General features: G+C 42.9%; 1 protein-coding gene across 4 annotated transcripts; it reads left to right on the plus strand.

The window, feature by feature from the left end:
• Positions 1-5,194: 5,194 nt before the first annotated feature.
• LOC116054626 (immunoglobulin-like domain-containing receptor 1) lies at positions 5,195-14,545 on the plus strand. 4 transcript variants are annotated; one of them, XM_031306267.2, is made up of 10 exons: positions 5,232-5,459; positions 6,282-6,452; positions 7,375-7,524; positions 8,961-9,080; positions 9,291-9,437; positions 11,152-11,274; positions 11,430-11,611; positions 12,615-12,638; positions 12,669-13,268; positions 13,430-14,545. In XM_031306267.2, the coding sequence occupies exons 1-10, from the start codon at positions 5,414-5,416 to the stop codon at positions 13,466-13,468; spliced, it is 1,602 nt and encodes a 533-aa protein (XP_031162127.2). In that variant the 5' UTR covers positions 5,232-5,413; the 3' UTR covers positions 13,469-14,545. The 4 variants fall into 4 exon arrangements, with proteins under 4 accessions (XP_035855523.1, XP_031162127.2, XP_035855522.1 ...); XM_035999630.1 differs by lacking the exon at positions 5,232-5,459 and adding an exon at positions 5,195-5,225 and having other exon boundaries at positions 12,615-13,268; XM_035999629.1 differs by having other exon boundaries at positions 6,282-6,447; positions 7,370-7,524; positions 12,615-13,268.

Genomic DNA, 14,545 nt, shown 5'->3' on the forward strand with positions numbered 1-14,545 from the left:
ACGTACATGCATGCATCCAAGTTATTTTGGGGCAATTTGGTTGTAGGAAACCCATATTTCTGATATAAATTTTTTTTTAAACGGGTCAAATTTGACCCGAGGACAACACAAGGGATAAATAACACCTAATGATGTTACTAATTTTGTCAGAAATATTTAATCCATCCATCTTCGTCCGCTTATCCAGTATCGGGTCGCGGGGGTAGCAGCTCCAGCAGGGGACCCCAAACTTCCCTTTCCCGAGCCACATTAACCAGCTCCGACTGGGGGATCCCGAGGCGTTCCCAGACCAGGTTGGAGATATAATCCCTCCACCTAGTCCTGGGTCTTCCCCGAGGCCTCCTCCCAGCTGGACTTGCCTGGAACACCTCCCTAGGGAGGCACCCAGGGGGCATCCTTACCAGATGCCCGAACCACCTCAACTGGCTCCTTTTGACGCGAAGGAGCAGCGGCTCTACTCCGAGCTCCTCACGGATGACTGAGCTTCTCACCCTATCTCTAAGGGAGACGCCAGCCACCCTCCTGAGGAAACCCATTTCGGCCGCTTGTACCCTGGATCTTGTTCTTTCGGTCATGACCCAGCCTTCATGACCATAGGTGAGGGTAGGAACGAAAACTGACCGGTAGATTGAGAGCTTTGCCTTCTGGCTCAGCTCTCTTTTCGTCACAACGGTGCGATAAATTGAATGTAATACCGCACCCGCTGCGCCGATTCTCCGACCAATCTCCCGCTCCATTGTCCCCTCACTCGCGAACAAGACCCCAAGGTACTTGAACTCCTTCACTTGGGGTAAGGACTCATTCCCTACCTGGAGAAGGCACTCCATCGGTTTCCTGCTGAGAACCATGGCCTCCGATTTAAAGGTGCTGATCCTCATCCCAGCCGCTTCACACTCGGCTGCGAACCGATCCAGTGAGTGTTGGAGGTCATAGGCCGATGATGCCATCAGGACCACATCATCCGCAAAAAGCAGCGATGAGATCCCCAGCTCACCAAACTGCAACCCCTCTCCACCCCGATTACGCCTCGATATCCTGTCCATAAATACTACAAACAGGATTGGTGACAAAGCGCAGCCCTGGCAGAGGCCAACCCTCACCTGAAACGAGTCCGACTTACTGCCGAGAACCCGGACACAGCTCTCGCTTTGGTCGTACAGAGATTGGATGGCCCTGAGAAGGGACCCCCTCACCCCATACTCCCGCAGCACCTCCCACAGTATCTCCCGGGGGACCCGGTCATACGCCTTCTCCAGATCCACAAAGCACATGTAGACCGGTTGGGCATAGGCTACCTCCAGGATCCTTGCAAGAGTAAAGATCTGGTCCGTTGTTCCACGACCAGGACGGAATCCGCATTGTTCCTCTTCAACCTGAGGTTCGACTATTGACCGAACCCTCCTTTCCAGCACCTTGGAGTAGACTTTACCGGGGAGGCTGAGAAGTGTGATACCCCTGTAATTGGCACACACCCTCTGGTCCCCCTAACAAAGGGGAACCACCACCCCGGTCTGCCACTCCTTAGGCACCGTCCCCGACTTCCACGCAATGTTGAAGAGGCGTGTCAACCAAGACAACCCCTCCACACCCAGAGCTTTAAGCATTTCTGGACGGATCTCATCAATCCCTGGGGCTTTGCCACTGTGGAGTTGTTTAACTACCTCAGCAACTTCCACCAGGGAAATTGACGACAATCCCCCATCATCCTCCAGCTCTGCCTCTACCATAGAGGGCGTATTAGTCGGATTTAGGAGTCCCTCAAAGTGCTCCTTCCACCGCCCTATTACCTCCTCAGTTGAGGTCAACAGCGTCCTATCCTTACTGTACACAGCTTGGATGGTTCCCCGCTTCCCCCTCCAGAGGTGGCGAATGGTTTTCCAGAAGCACCTTGGTGCCGACCGAAAGTCCTTCTCCATGTCTTCTCCAAACTTTTCCCACACCCGCTGCTTTGCCTCTTTCACGGCAGAGGCTGCAGCCCTTCAGGCCCTTCGGTACCTTGCAACTGCCTCCAGAGTCCTCTGGGATAACATATCCCGGAAAGACTCCTTCTTCAGTCAGACGGCTTCCCTGACCACCGGTGTCCACCGCGGTGTTCGTGGGTTACCGCCCCTTGAGGCACCTAAGACCCTAAGACCACAGCTCCCCGCCGCAGTTTCAGCAATGGAAACTTTGAACATTGTCCACTCGGGTTCAATGCCCCCAGCCTCCACAGGGATGCACGAAAAGCTCCGCCGGAGGTGTGAGTTGAAAGTCTGTCGGACAGGGGCCTCCTCTAGACGTTCCCAATTCACCTGCACTACCCGTTTGGGTTTACCAGGTCTGTCCAGAGTCTTCCCCCACCCTCTGACCCAACTCACCACCAGATGGTGATCAGTTGACAGCTCTGCCCCGCTCTTCACCCGAGTGTCCAAAACATACGGCCTCAGATCAGAAACGATTATAAAATCGATCATTGACCTTTGGCCTAGGGTGCTCTGGTACCAAGTACACTTATGAGCATCCCTATGTTCGAACATGGTGTTCGTTATAGACAATCCATGACTAGCACAGAAGTCCAACAACAAACAACCACTCTGGTTTAGATCAGGGAGGCCGTTCCTCCCAATCACGCCTCTCCATGTGTCTCCATCATTGCCCACGTGCGCGTTGAAGTCCCCCAGCAGAACTATGGAGTCCCCCACTGGAGCCCCATACAGGACTCCATCCAAGGTCTCCAAGAAGGCCGAATACTCCGAACTCTTGTTTGGTGCATACGCACAAACAACAGTCAGAGTTTTCCCCCCCACAACCCGCAGGCGTAGGGAGGCGACCCTCTCGTCCACCGGGGTAAACTCCAACGTAGCGGCGCTCAGCCGGGGACTTGTGAGTATCCCCACACCCGCCCGGCGCCTCACACCCTGGGCAACTCCAGAGAAGAAAAGAGTCCAACCCCTATCCAGGAGTATGGTTCCAGAACCGAGACTGTGCGTAGAGGTAAGCCCCACCAGATCCAACTGGTAGCGCTCCACCTCCCGCACAAGTTCCGGCTCCTTCCCCCACAGAGAGGTGACGTTCCACGTCCCCAGAGCCAGCGTCTGCTGCCCGGGTCTGGTCCGTCGAGGCCCCTGACCTTCACTGCCACCCATGTGGCAGCGCACCCGACCCCAGCGGTTCCTCCCACAGGTGGTGGGCCCATGGGTTGGAGAGAGAGGTGCCACGTAGCTTTTTCGGGCTGTGCCCAGCTGGGCTCCGTGGCAAACCCGGCCACCAGGCGCTCGCTGACGGGCCCTCCATCTGGGCCTGGCTCCAGACGGGGGCCCCGGGCTTCCTCCGGGCAGGGTCTAGGCTCTACCTCGTTTTTTCATAGGGTTTTTGAACCATTCTTTGTCTGGCCCCTCACCTGAGACCACTTTGCCTTGGGAGACCCTACCAGGAGCACAAAGCTCCAGACAACACAGCCCTCAGGTTCATAGGGACACACAAACCTCTCCACCACGATAAGGTGATGGTTCCCGGAGAGGAGAAATATTTAATGTCATAGAGAAATGTTTAATGGTGCAAGTAGTATTCCAAGGTTTTACCTAAGTATCAGTGGCAATACAGTTATGTAGAAATATTGCATGCATTTAACATTTTACTTTTGTAAACGTTCTTAATTATTAGCATCAAAATATTCTTAAAGTAGCCTATCCAAAGTAAAAGTACTCATTATGCAGAATGACCCATTTATGAATATATATTCCATAATTGGATTATTGATGCATTAATCTATACTGTTGGGTAGCTTAATCTATAAAAGTGCATAATGCGTAATGTTTAGGCAAATTTAAAGAGGGCATGTTTTCATTGTAAGTGATTACAAGTTTACTTTTGTACCATATCAAATCAAATGCATAACAATGTGCTTGCACTTTAGGGCCTCAGCAGAAGAACAGGATTTAAGGGAGAACGAGTAGGAAACAGAGTGGATTTTGGCAGGAGTTTCCAGGAAAATATATGAGCTCTGAAGGGCTGCAGGCGCAGAGTGGGTGTGCATAGAGGGAAAACAATCTTTGACAATCTGAAGGACTTGGAAAGCACTTCAGCACAACACACAAAAGTAGTCTCAATTATTTGCAGATGGGCCTAGACGTTTATGAGGGAGGACACGTTTAGAAAGCATCTTTCCTCCAGGGAATAAACAGCTTGGTTTTATAGTTTAAACTGTAGAGAATTCAAGAGTCTGACTTAAATAAGAAACACAGAATAATGAATATCCAGCTCAAATAAAAACAAGGTTAGGCTGACATCTAGTGGTGCTAGATCAGAGTTACACCTGAGTGTTGACTGAATGCAGAAAACCAGAGTGACAGAGTCTGCTGTTATGTCATATAATTAGAAAGGTATTTTCCTATGCTAGAACATCAATAAATATTGATATTGTAATAATAATATAATAATAATTGTAATGGACATTGTCAGATTGCAAACTTTGGTTCATCAGTCTCAGTATCCTCTCTTATAAGTCTCTTTAAAAATCACTTGTATGGCCTTTTCTTGACTAATGGCATTGTTATATCTTTTTTATATCTTGTGTTTGTTTTGAAAAAAATATATATTATATGTATATACACACCTACATACATACATATATATACACTTTATTTAATCAGGAAATCACATTATGATCAAGATCTCATTAGCAAGTGAGACTTGAAAATGCTATAGCATGTAATTGAAATGATTATGAGCTTCTCAGTTGTGGTGACGGCCTAAATATATTCATGACTAGTTTTCGGAAAATATAATTAAAAAAATCCCACAATATTTCATATGATTTCAATATTATCATATGTACTATTTTTGACTTGTGCAATAGCACTGGCAGGCCTTTCTGTCATTTATGTCATTAAATCCATTTTAAATAGGCCTACCATAAGTCAGCTTTGGGAAAATTACATTTGCTCTTTAGGATTTAGGACATCTGAAAAACTATTTTATCAAATGCACCTGAGCAAATTATGTCAATATTTGTACTAACATTTTAATATTGCCTTAACATAAATAAGCTCAATAGGCCTAAGCACCAGAGACACACGTGTTTACAGTATAAATCACTATAAGAATAACATGCTTATTTATGTATGTAATGATACATTAGCATTGAAGCTGAATTCCACTCTTGTTTTGGAGGGGGTTTCTGTGACGTCACGGTTCGGATGAATTCACCTGTTTCGGGGTGTGGCCGGAGATGACTGCAGGATCAGGTATTCACCGCATACACTGTTCAGGACGACACAATGAACACTGGTGTTTTAGTTTAACGCTAACGGATAGGCCCTTTTTGTTCTTTTCTTTCTTATTTTTAGACATATTTATTCATTTATTTTTGTCATTCGAGGAGTTTTGTTTGGCACTAATTATTCGCAGCCCAAGGCTGTTGTTTTTTGGCATCATGGGGAGGTTAGCTGCTGCCCTCCTCCTGCTGTCGCTTCTGAAAGGTAATTTCCATCTCTTAACATATTGGACTCGTGTTGCTTTAAAAAGTCGACTAAACCTGTTTATGAAATGAAAGTTTGTCCAAATATCGATAGATATTTGGACTAACTATATATATATATACTATATTTCTTATACTGCACTGTACATTTTATTCTCGTATTTTATCCGATTTTATTTTTTTAATCGTTTTTAACTGCTCTTTAATGTTGTATGTAGAGCACTTTGAATTGCCCAGTTGATGAAATGTGCTATACAAATAAAGCTGCCTTGCCTTGCCGACTGGAGGTATCGATCACATGACAGTTTGTGTTTATGTGACACAGAGATAGTCGGCCTATTGTAGCCTACTGTAGGATGAAGCTAACCAAAGTTTTTGCAGAGCTGTAGAATATGTTTGAAAAATGTATTATTAAATCTTGTTTTTATTATTCGAAGGTCTTAACTTTTAAGAGTTTTTAAGAGTCAATGTGAGCTGTCCATATTTAGGGAGAGATTAAGTCAACAGGTTTCATTCCAGCTTTTGAATGTTTGGTTGGTGGTTTCACAGTAAGCATATTTCCTGTACCTCGGTCTGTGTCACCTGTTTTTCTGGTTCTGCCACTTTTGAAATGAATTTCTTGGTAGAGAGAAACCCTCACACACATTGTTTCAGTTTGAACACACTTTTCTTCTTTGACTTTTGGCCACACATAAGCTACCGTTTCTCTAAATTACCAGCTTCATTTCCAGCACATGAGTTTTTTATTTTTATTCTTTATTACTTGGAATACAAATACACAAATTACTGTTTGTAACAATCTGTTTGTTGTCCCTCCCAACAGTGTCAGTGTGTATTCAGGTGATTGTTCCTGAGCAGCAGCGCAGCACAGCTCTGTTTGCCGCTGTGACCATCCGGTGTGACTACTCCACCTCTGCAAACCTCCAAGATGTTCTGGTCACGTGGAGGTACAAGTCTTTCTGCAAGGACCCCGTGCTGGATTACTACTCCACAGGTAACAACCAACCAACCCACACCACAATAGAGCATAATGGAGAGAAAATCACAGTAGCCTATACTTCTCCCTGAGCTGTACTGCTGACATAAAACAGAAGCTTTATGTTTATATAAATAGTCTCATGTTCTCTCTAAACTTTACTAAAACACATTACTTCCCATATGTAGTCAGCCTAATCTAAAGAAGTTGTGTATGAGAGGTGTAGGCTCCAACTCTCCTCTTGCCAATAATAAGCATATTGTCCTTTGTGAATCCTTTGCACTGCCCTGCACATATGATACAATGATCATTTTAATCTATATTTATTTTACACTAATCTTTTAACACAGTCGTAATGTGTATGACAGTGCATTTCACGACATATTTTGTGACACATAATAATAATCTTAATTTATGCAGCACTTTCCCAAACAAAGTTGCGTGTTTTACATGGTTGAACCAGGAACAAAAACACCCTTAAAACCCTTGAATTGTGACGTGGGGACTTGCTGAACTAAGTTATAAATTATTTTTGCATGGTTGATGAAGATATTGACAACATTTTATCATATGTATGTGACTAAGAGTCTACAGCCATGCTAGTGACTATGTGAGGCTGTACTTAGGCACAGTGATGGTTTGAGCTAAATGTTAACACAAGCTTATTTTGCATGTTAGCATATTGGACAAACAAAGATTTTGACCTGATGATTGTGAGGAAGAGTACGGGGATCACCAAAGTCAGTAGGATTCATCCTTGGGGGACCATGAATGTCTGTAATTAAACTCAATCCGTCCATTAGTCGTTGAGATATTTCAGTTTGTACCGAAGTGATGAATTGACCACGCATATATAAATAGAAGGTGTTGATATGGATACCAACCATAGAAAAGTTTTTCATTTATTGTGTTAATGGAAACTTTGCCTCTGGTTTTGCAGCATACCAGTCTGCACTACAGTTGGGACAGGACCCGGCGAATGACTGTCCAGACAGTCAGCGGACGGTGCGCACAGTGATCCAGAAGAAAGGAAGCAGCGAGCCGACGCTGGGACCAGAATACCGTGAACGCAAGATCACCATCCAAAATAGTAAGTTCATGCAAACACTATGTGGTTCAATCCAGCACGGCGTCAGTTGTGACGGGAATAAGATGAATTTGTAGACTGGGTAAACCCAGCCCGATCTGCTGTTACAAATCTGCGGGGACCAATCACAAACTGGCTTATGCACCTGGCGTGCTATTGGCCGGTTTAACACGATGACGATAGAGAAGTGACGGCAAGCAGCCTTTTGTTTACATTCAACATGGCAGCCACCAAAGCGCAGCAACCATGGATGTATTTAGAGAACAGCCCGTTGATGCCGCTGTCGCTGCTAGAGAAGGCCCGATACCGTTTTTTTGCTTCCTGATACTGATTCCGATACCTGAACTTGCGTATCGGCCGATACCGAGTACCGATCCAATACCAGTGTGTCATATATTGTATTATGTTTTAACAACTGTATACTACTATCCCTGTATGGATGTGATATTATTTCTATCTTTGTTGTCAGTCTGGCTCAGGTTAAACTCTTTGTGAAACATGAACAAACACAAACAATGAATGCCACAGGACTTTCTTTTATTATCCAGTTTGACAGTCGGTTATAACGGAAAAAGAACATAAATAAACTACTTTAACGTAGATTTTCTATAGGGCTTTATTACGTGGTATCGGATCGGTGCAACTCCAGTACTTCCTGATACCAGCGTTTTAGGCAGTATCGGAGGCGATACCGGTACTGGTATCAGTATCGGAACATCTCTAGTCGCTGCATTGCTCTGCAAAGTACATCACCCGGATCGTTGGTCTGATTGGTTGAAGGACTATCCAATTGCGTAGAGCGTCATTTGAACTATGCTCGTTGATCACGCCTCTTGTGCAGTAGAAAATACAGAGCAGACTCCCCAGACTAATGTTCAATCTTAAAAGATTGAGCTTGGTCTGGTGATAGTCAGACTAATGAATTTGTGTATTGAGACAAAATGTAGTTTTAAGAACCAAAGAACTCAAACACTCATCTCATATCCTCCTCATTCTTTGCTTCACCTTTTATTTTGACTGTTCAAACTTCATAACAGAGCTGAAATGATAAGTTGACTAATCAATTAGTGGATTGACAAACTGAATCTGTTACAATTTTGACAATCAATTACTCATTTACGTACTTCTTTTTAAATATCAAAAAAATGTTTGTGGATACATTATTAACAATATTTTTCTTAGAGCTCTATTTTAGTTATGTTTTTCTGCTTGGACTGTTGGTCAGAGAAATTAGAAATTATTTTACTCACTTTGGTCTCTGAGAAATAGTGACAAGGATTTTCAGTATTTTCTGACATTTTATAGACCAAACATTTAATTAATAATTGAGAAAATAAATAAATGAAAATCCTTTTTATTTTTTAAATTGTGGCTCTGTCTCAGTAAAAGGAGATAAGGTAATTTTTTAACTTGACTGCTGTTAAATTGTGCGTGTGCAGAGGCAGACCTGGTGATCACCGAGGTGATGTGGTGGGACAACGGGGTGTACTATTGCTCTGTCGATGCTGCTGGAGACACCTCTGGAGACTCTGACAAAGAAGTCAAACTCATTGTCTACGGTAAGAAACAAAAATAAAATATATATGGTGAAACATATTGATACTGATTTTATTGTCACTCCAAATAGTGTTGATCTGTGTAAACCTAAATGTGTGTAGCATTATATGTTGCTTTTTGGAGCTATCATAAAATAAATGTCAGAAATATCAATTAACAAGTTTTCTGTCTTTGGGCACACCACAATAAGCGTATCTCTTATTCCTCTCCAGGCTGGTTAACAGTGTTGGCCATGATCATCGGAGTCCTCATTCTGATCCTCCTCTTCTGTATATGCTGCTGTCAGTGCTGCCCTCAGAAATGCTGCTGCTATGTTCGCTGTCCCTGCTGTCCACAGCAGTGCTGCTGTCCTGAAAAAGGTAGAATGCCGAACCCCATTTATAAAACTGTCCTTGTTGGTGCTTTAAAAATTCCCCGACATTCAAACCAAGGGAGTGGGCTGCACAGGAGTGTTAAAGTCACAACCTGTTAGAAATGCACATAAGACAAAACAATGAGGCAACTTGGGAGAGAAAAAGCAGATATTGTGAATTTGGTCATTATATGTAGCGTTAGTAAAATGTCGAAAAAATATAACTAAAATGCCTAAACGTGGTTAGTAAAATGACTGAAAAATATTAGTAAAACGTAAAAAAAATATATATTAGTAAAATGTCTGGAAAATATGATGCAATAGACATGTACAATACCCAATTTATGTCCCCATCACATACTTTGAAATCATGTTAGGAAGGGATCCTATCACAGCTAGACAGAGCTGAACGGGAAATGATTACATCAACCAATAACTCTCCTAATGTACAGTACCAATGGGCATGTGAGTACTGTTTTGAGACAGACTTGAAAAATTGTGAACTTATTCCTTAAAGTTAAAACTTTAAAACAGTTTTGGCTCTGCACTGCAATCCTGTGTGATGTTAACTGGCCTTAAGAAAATTAAATGTGCATTTTAATGGATTACCCAACTACACTCACCTAAAGGATTATTAGGAACACCATACTAATACCGTGTTTGACCCTATCCTATCAATATGGGCCAACATTTCTAAAGAATGCTTCCAGCACCTTGTTGAATCAATGACACAAAGAATTAAGGCAGTTCTGAAGGCGAAAGGGATCCCCCACACCATTACACCACCACCACTACCACCAGCCTGCCCAGGGGTAACAAGGCATGACGGATCCATGTTCTCATTCTGTTTACGCCAAATTCTGACTCTACCATCTGAATGTCTTAAAAGAAATCGAGACTCATCAGACCAGGCAACATTTTTCCAGTCTTCAACTGTCCAATTTTGGTGAGCTCGTGCAAATTGTAGCCTCATTTTCCTGTTTTTAGTGGAGATGAGTGGTACCCGGTGGGGTCTTGGTGTAGCCCATCTGCCTCAAGGTTGTGCGTGTTGTGGCTTCACAAATGCTTTGCTGCATACCTCGGTTGTAAGGAGTGGTTATTTAAGTCAAAGCTGATCTTCTATTAGCTTGAATCACTCGGCCCATTCTCCTCTGACCTCTAGCATCAGGCAATGCATTTTCACCCACAGGACTGCCACATACTGTATGTTTTTCCTTTTTCAGACCATACTTTGTAAACCCTAGAAATGGTTTACCAGCCAGACCAGCCATACCATGCCATGCTCAAAGTTGCTTAGATCACCTTTCTTTCCCATTCTGACATTCAGTTTGGAGTTCAGGGGATTGTTTTGACCAGGACCACACCCCTAAATGCATTGAAGCAGCTGCCATGTGATTGGTTGATTTAAATAATTGCATTAACGAGAACTTTAACAGGTGTTCCTAATAATCCTTTAGGTGAGTGTATATCTCCACAAGTTGATTTTCATAATGTTCTGGTATAAACCAAAATCAGTGTTACCTGGCAGGTACAAAATCACTCTGAAATCTCATTGTATGCTTTGCAAATCTTTTGGTATAAAGGATACCACATTTGTTGTGTTAATAAAACAAAAGTCCCTCAAAACGTGTCAGCCACCATGCAGATAAACAACCTGTATACACAGTGAAGACCTTACTGTATTGATAAATATGAATGAATGTGCTGTTCCCTTCTTTCAGCGGTGATGCAGCATCGTATGATGAAGGATGCTCAGAGGGCCATGGCTCCCTGGTTTGGAGGACAGCCGGTATATGGACCAATGAGCAACGCCTCATCCCAGATGAACCCACTGCTCTACCAAGGTACACACACACACACACACACACACACACACACACACACACACATATATATATATTGTGAGCACTCTGTGGCTTTAATGCCTTCAGACTGTAGGTGGTATTTATCCACAGATGTCTCCAAATGAATAACTTTATTTTTGTTTTGGTCCCTCCAGGATCTGTTTCAGGAAAGAGCATCCAGATGCAGCCCATGCCCCTCCCTCCTCCTCATTCTTCAGCTTACAGCATGCCCCCTCCCAGTGTCCATGGCAACCATACCCCTGCCAACAGCAATCACATGCTCGATTACCTGGAGAGCCAGGTGAGGGGGATAGACATGGCCAGTCCTATGCTACAGGTATGTAACCGCTCACATTCTCAAATGTGGTTATGTAAACGGAAGAGGATCAGATCATTTTGTCATATTGTCATTCTCAACTGTTTACATGTAAGCAGTTGCTGCTACCATTCCTCTTTACTTTATTGTGGTATTGTAGTATCTTTTTGAAGGCCAATAATACAGAATATAATTTATATTCTGAGTTTTTGGAGACAATTCCAATGGTCTTTTGCACACAAACTACCAGAGTTTTTGTCAAAGCTTTTGTTTTTGCAGAGGGTGCATTTTTTAGGCATTTAATTTGATTTAACTAAAGCAATATTTGCCAAGTCAGTAGATGTAACCAGAGTTGTGATGGGGATGGTGTAAAGTCATGTGTGGGTGCTTTAGAGTCGGTTGATCCTCAATCCGAACTAGTAAAAACTAATTGTTGATGCAGGGTTTCCCCAAAGAAATTATTTAGCCGAGGCGGAAAGCCACCGGATTTGTCTCATGTTTTTTGTATATATATATATATATATATATATATATATATATATATATATATATATGTGTGTGTGTGTGTGTGTGTGTGTGTGTGTGTGTGTGTGTGTGTGTGTGTATATATATATATATATATATATATATATATATATATATATATATATATATATATATATATATATATATATATATATATATATATATAAAACACGCCATTTGCTGTGTGAAATAGTGCCCTTTCTCGTTTTCCTGAAAAGTTCATGTTTTATTTCATTAGCAAAGGGTGGTCTTTGTTTCAAGCGAGGTGGCATGCCTCAACCACTGAACAACAAAAGAACAACATATTCGGAGAAACATTTTTTGTATTTTTTTAAAGCAGAAATTGTCAATAGTGTTGTGTTTTGATTGACACCTGTGAGGCTATATTATAGGCTATATTACGGAACCTGTAGGGTAATTGTGGCCCAGCTCTAGTACGAGTGGTGGTTTTCATTTGTATTTTCTTCTGTTTCTTCTTCTGGTGTCTTCTTTACATCAGTCCCAGCCACCTCCACCCCACCACATGCAGCAGATGCCTCCTCCACCCCACCACATGCAGCAGATGCCTCCTCCACCCCACCACATGCAGCAGATGCCACCCCCACAGCACCGGCCCATGACCATCCCATTTTCCCCTGGCCCTCCCAGCATGATCTCTGCCCTTGACGAGGGCCCAACAGAGCGCCGTGTCATCACACTTCCACCAATAAGAGAGCAGCAGGTCAGAATCCAACCTCCTGCACCCAAGACTCGGCCGCCGAGCTCCAGCGAGAGCAGCCGTAGCGGCTTTGTCCGTCGCGACGACCGAGGATCAGCAGGCAGGCGCCAGCCTTCACCCGCACGGTCTCGAGGTGTTTCCAGGAGCTACAGCCAGGACTCACTGGACGGGCGCAGTCGCAGCGGGCCACAAGGAGGCATGGACCGCCCCCGCTCCCGCTCCAGGGACGACCTGTTTGACAACAGGTCCAGAGGAAACTACTCTGCCCCAGCATCGCAGCGCTCCAGAAGAGGGTCCTGGAGCTCGGATGATGAAGACAGCAGCAGGAGAGGAGGAGGGACGAGGGGAGGTGGAGGCTGGGTTGAAAAACCTCCCAGCTACAGGGAGTACGAACCAGGACAGAAACCAGGATCAAGGAGGAATGAACGCTACTCTGTAAGACACACAATGCTTTAGTTGATAGACACACACACACACCAACGCACTTACGCCAAAGACAAACCCACACATAACCAAACACACAAATCATTCTAAAAAATAGTCTGAATTATGTTGATTGCGAGTGAAGTGATCTAAAGTTAGTATGTCTCTCTCAGGACAAGAGTTCTCGCAGTGGCACCAGCGTCGTCATCTGAGCCCTCCAGCTGAACGCCCTGCGACCTCTGTTTCAGAGAACAAGCACACCTCACTAGAACTGGGAGCATTGTTGTATGGCTACTGGTAAACTTTTAAATATCAACATTTTGTTGTGTTTTTAAATGAATCAAGAATCAACGTTTTCTATCACCCTCTTGATATGCAAAAGGATTCATAAAATGTGAGATTGACAATGTTGAGATTGGCAATAATCCTCCTTCTCAAAGTGTGCAGGTGATAAAGCAAATGTTCGATGTCAGTAAGGAAACCTATTTAGTAGATGCTCATTTTTTGTTTTAAATATTGTTTTAAGAAAACTGTGCAGGTCTTCTACTAAAGGGGGAATTTTTGGGATAATAGTTCCCTCTGCTGGTTCATCAGTGTAATGGAAATTACAGTAGATTTGGACTAAAAGCCTCCTGTTCGATTCTTTTTTTTATATGTGGCTTTAATGGATGTTTCTCCTCTTAAAACATACAGTATTTGCTTGGCAGGAACACAGTTAGTTCTTATATTTGATAAAGCCATAAAACATTACGTGCAAAAGAAATGACGCTCAGGGCCAAGTATAAGCAAATTACAATTCTTACATTAGAACTATATAAACCTACATAAATATGAATAGACTCTTGTGGATGCTGGAATTAGTTTTAAGCTTTATATCATTTTTGTAAATAGTTATTTTTCATATCTCCTGGATGTCTTGAAGTGACTTGTGTATTTGTTTTACTATTGTTTTGAAGGAAAAGGTGTATTGCACTCTGTTTAGATAATATTTAGTCTTGTTTTAAACTTTTGTATATAAAATTAAGTATCACTTGTAAATAAGTCATTTACATGGTGTTGATGTAGGATATGAAGTAATGTGAACATTGTTACAGGCCCAAACATTTTTTTTTTCATTTAAATTACAGTTGTCAGCACCATATGACAATGTTATACTATCAGTCTCAGTGTACAGTTCTGGAAACTTACCTAGTTTCTTTGTCCCCACCTTTTGCATATCATTTAGAAATACACCTATAATCAGTTTCACATGGAATTAAAGTTGTTGACTTTTCCATTAATGTTTTTAA

This window comes from Sander lucioperca, chromosome 3, assembly GCF_008315115.2.
Source record: "Sander lucioperca isolate FBNREF2018 chromosome 3, SLUC_FBN_1.2, whole genome shotgun sequence".
In the NCBI taxonomy this organism is placed as follows: domain Eukaryota; kingdom Metazoa; phylum Chordata; class Actinopteri; order Perciformes; family Percidae; genus Sander; species Sander lucioperca.

Bases quoted from the DNA above. Each gene is read 5' to 3' on its own strand.
- LOC116054626 (XM_035999629.1), top strand. From the start codon at position 5,414: ATGGGGAGGTTAGCTGCTGCCCTCCTCCTGCTGTCGCTTCTGAAAG. The intron at 9,438-11,151 runs GTAGAATGCCGA...CCCTTCTTTCAG, and splicing joins GTGCTGCTGTCCTGAAAAAG to CGGTGATGCAGCATCGTATG. The intron at 11,275-11,429 runs GTACACACACAC...TGGTCCCTCCAG, and splicing joins GAACCCACTGCTCTACCAAG to GATCTGTTTCAGGAAAGAGC.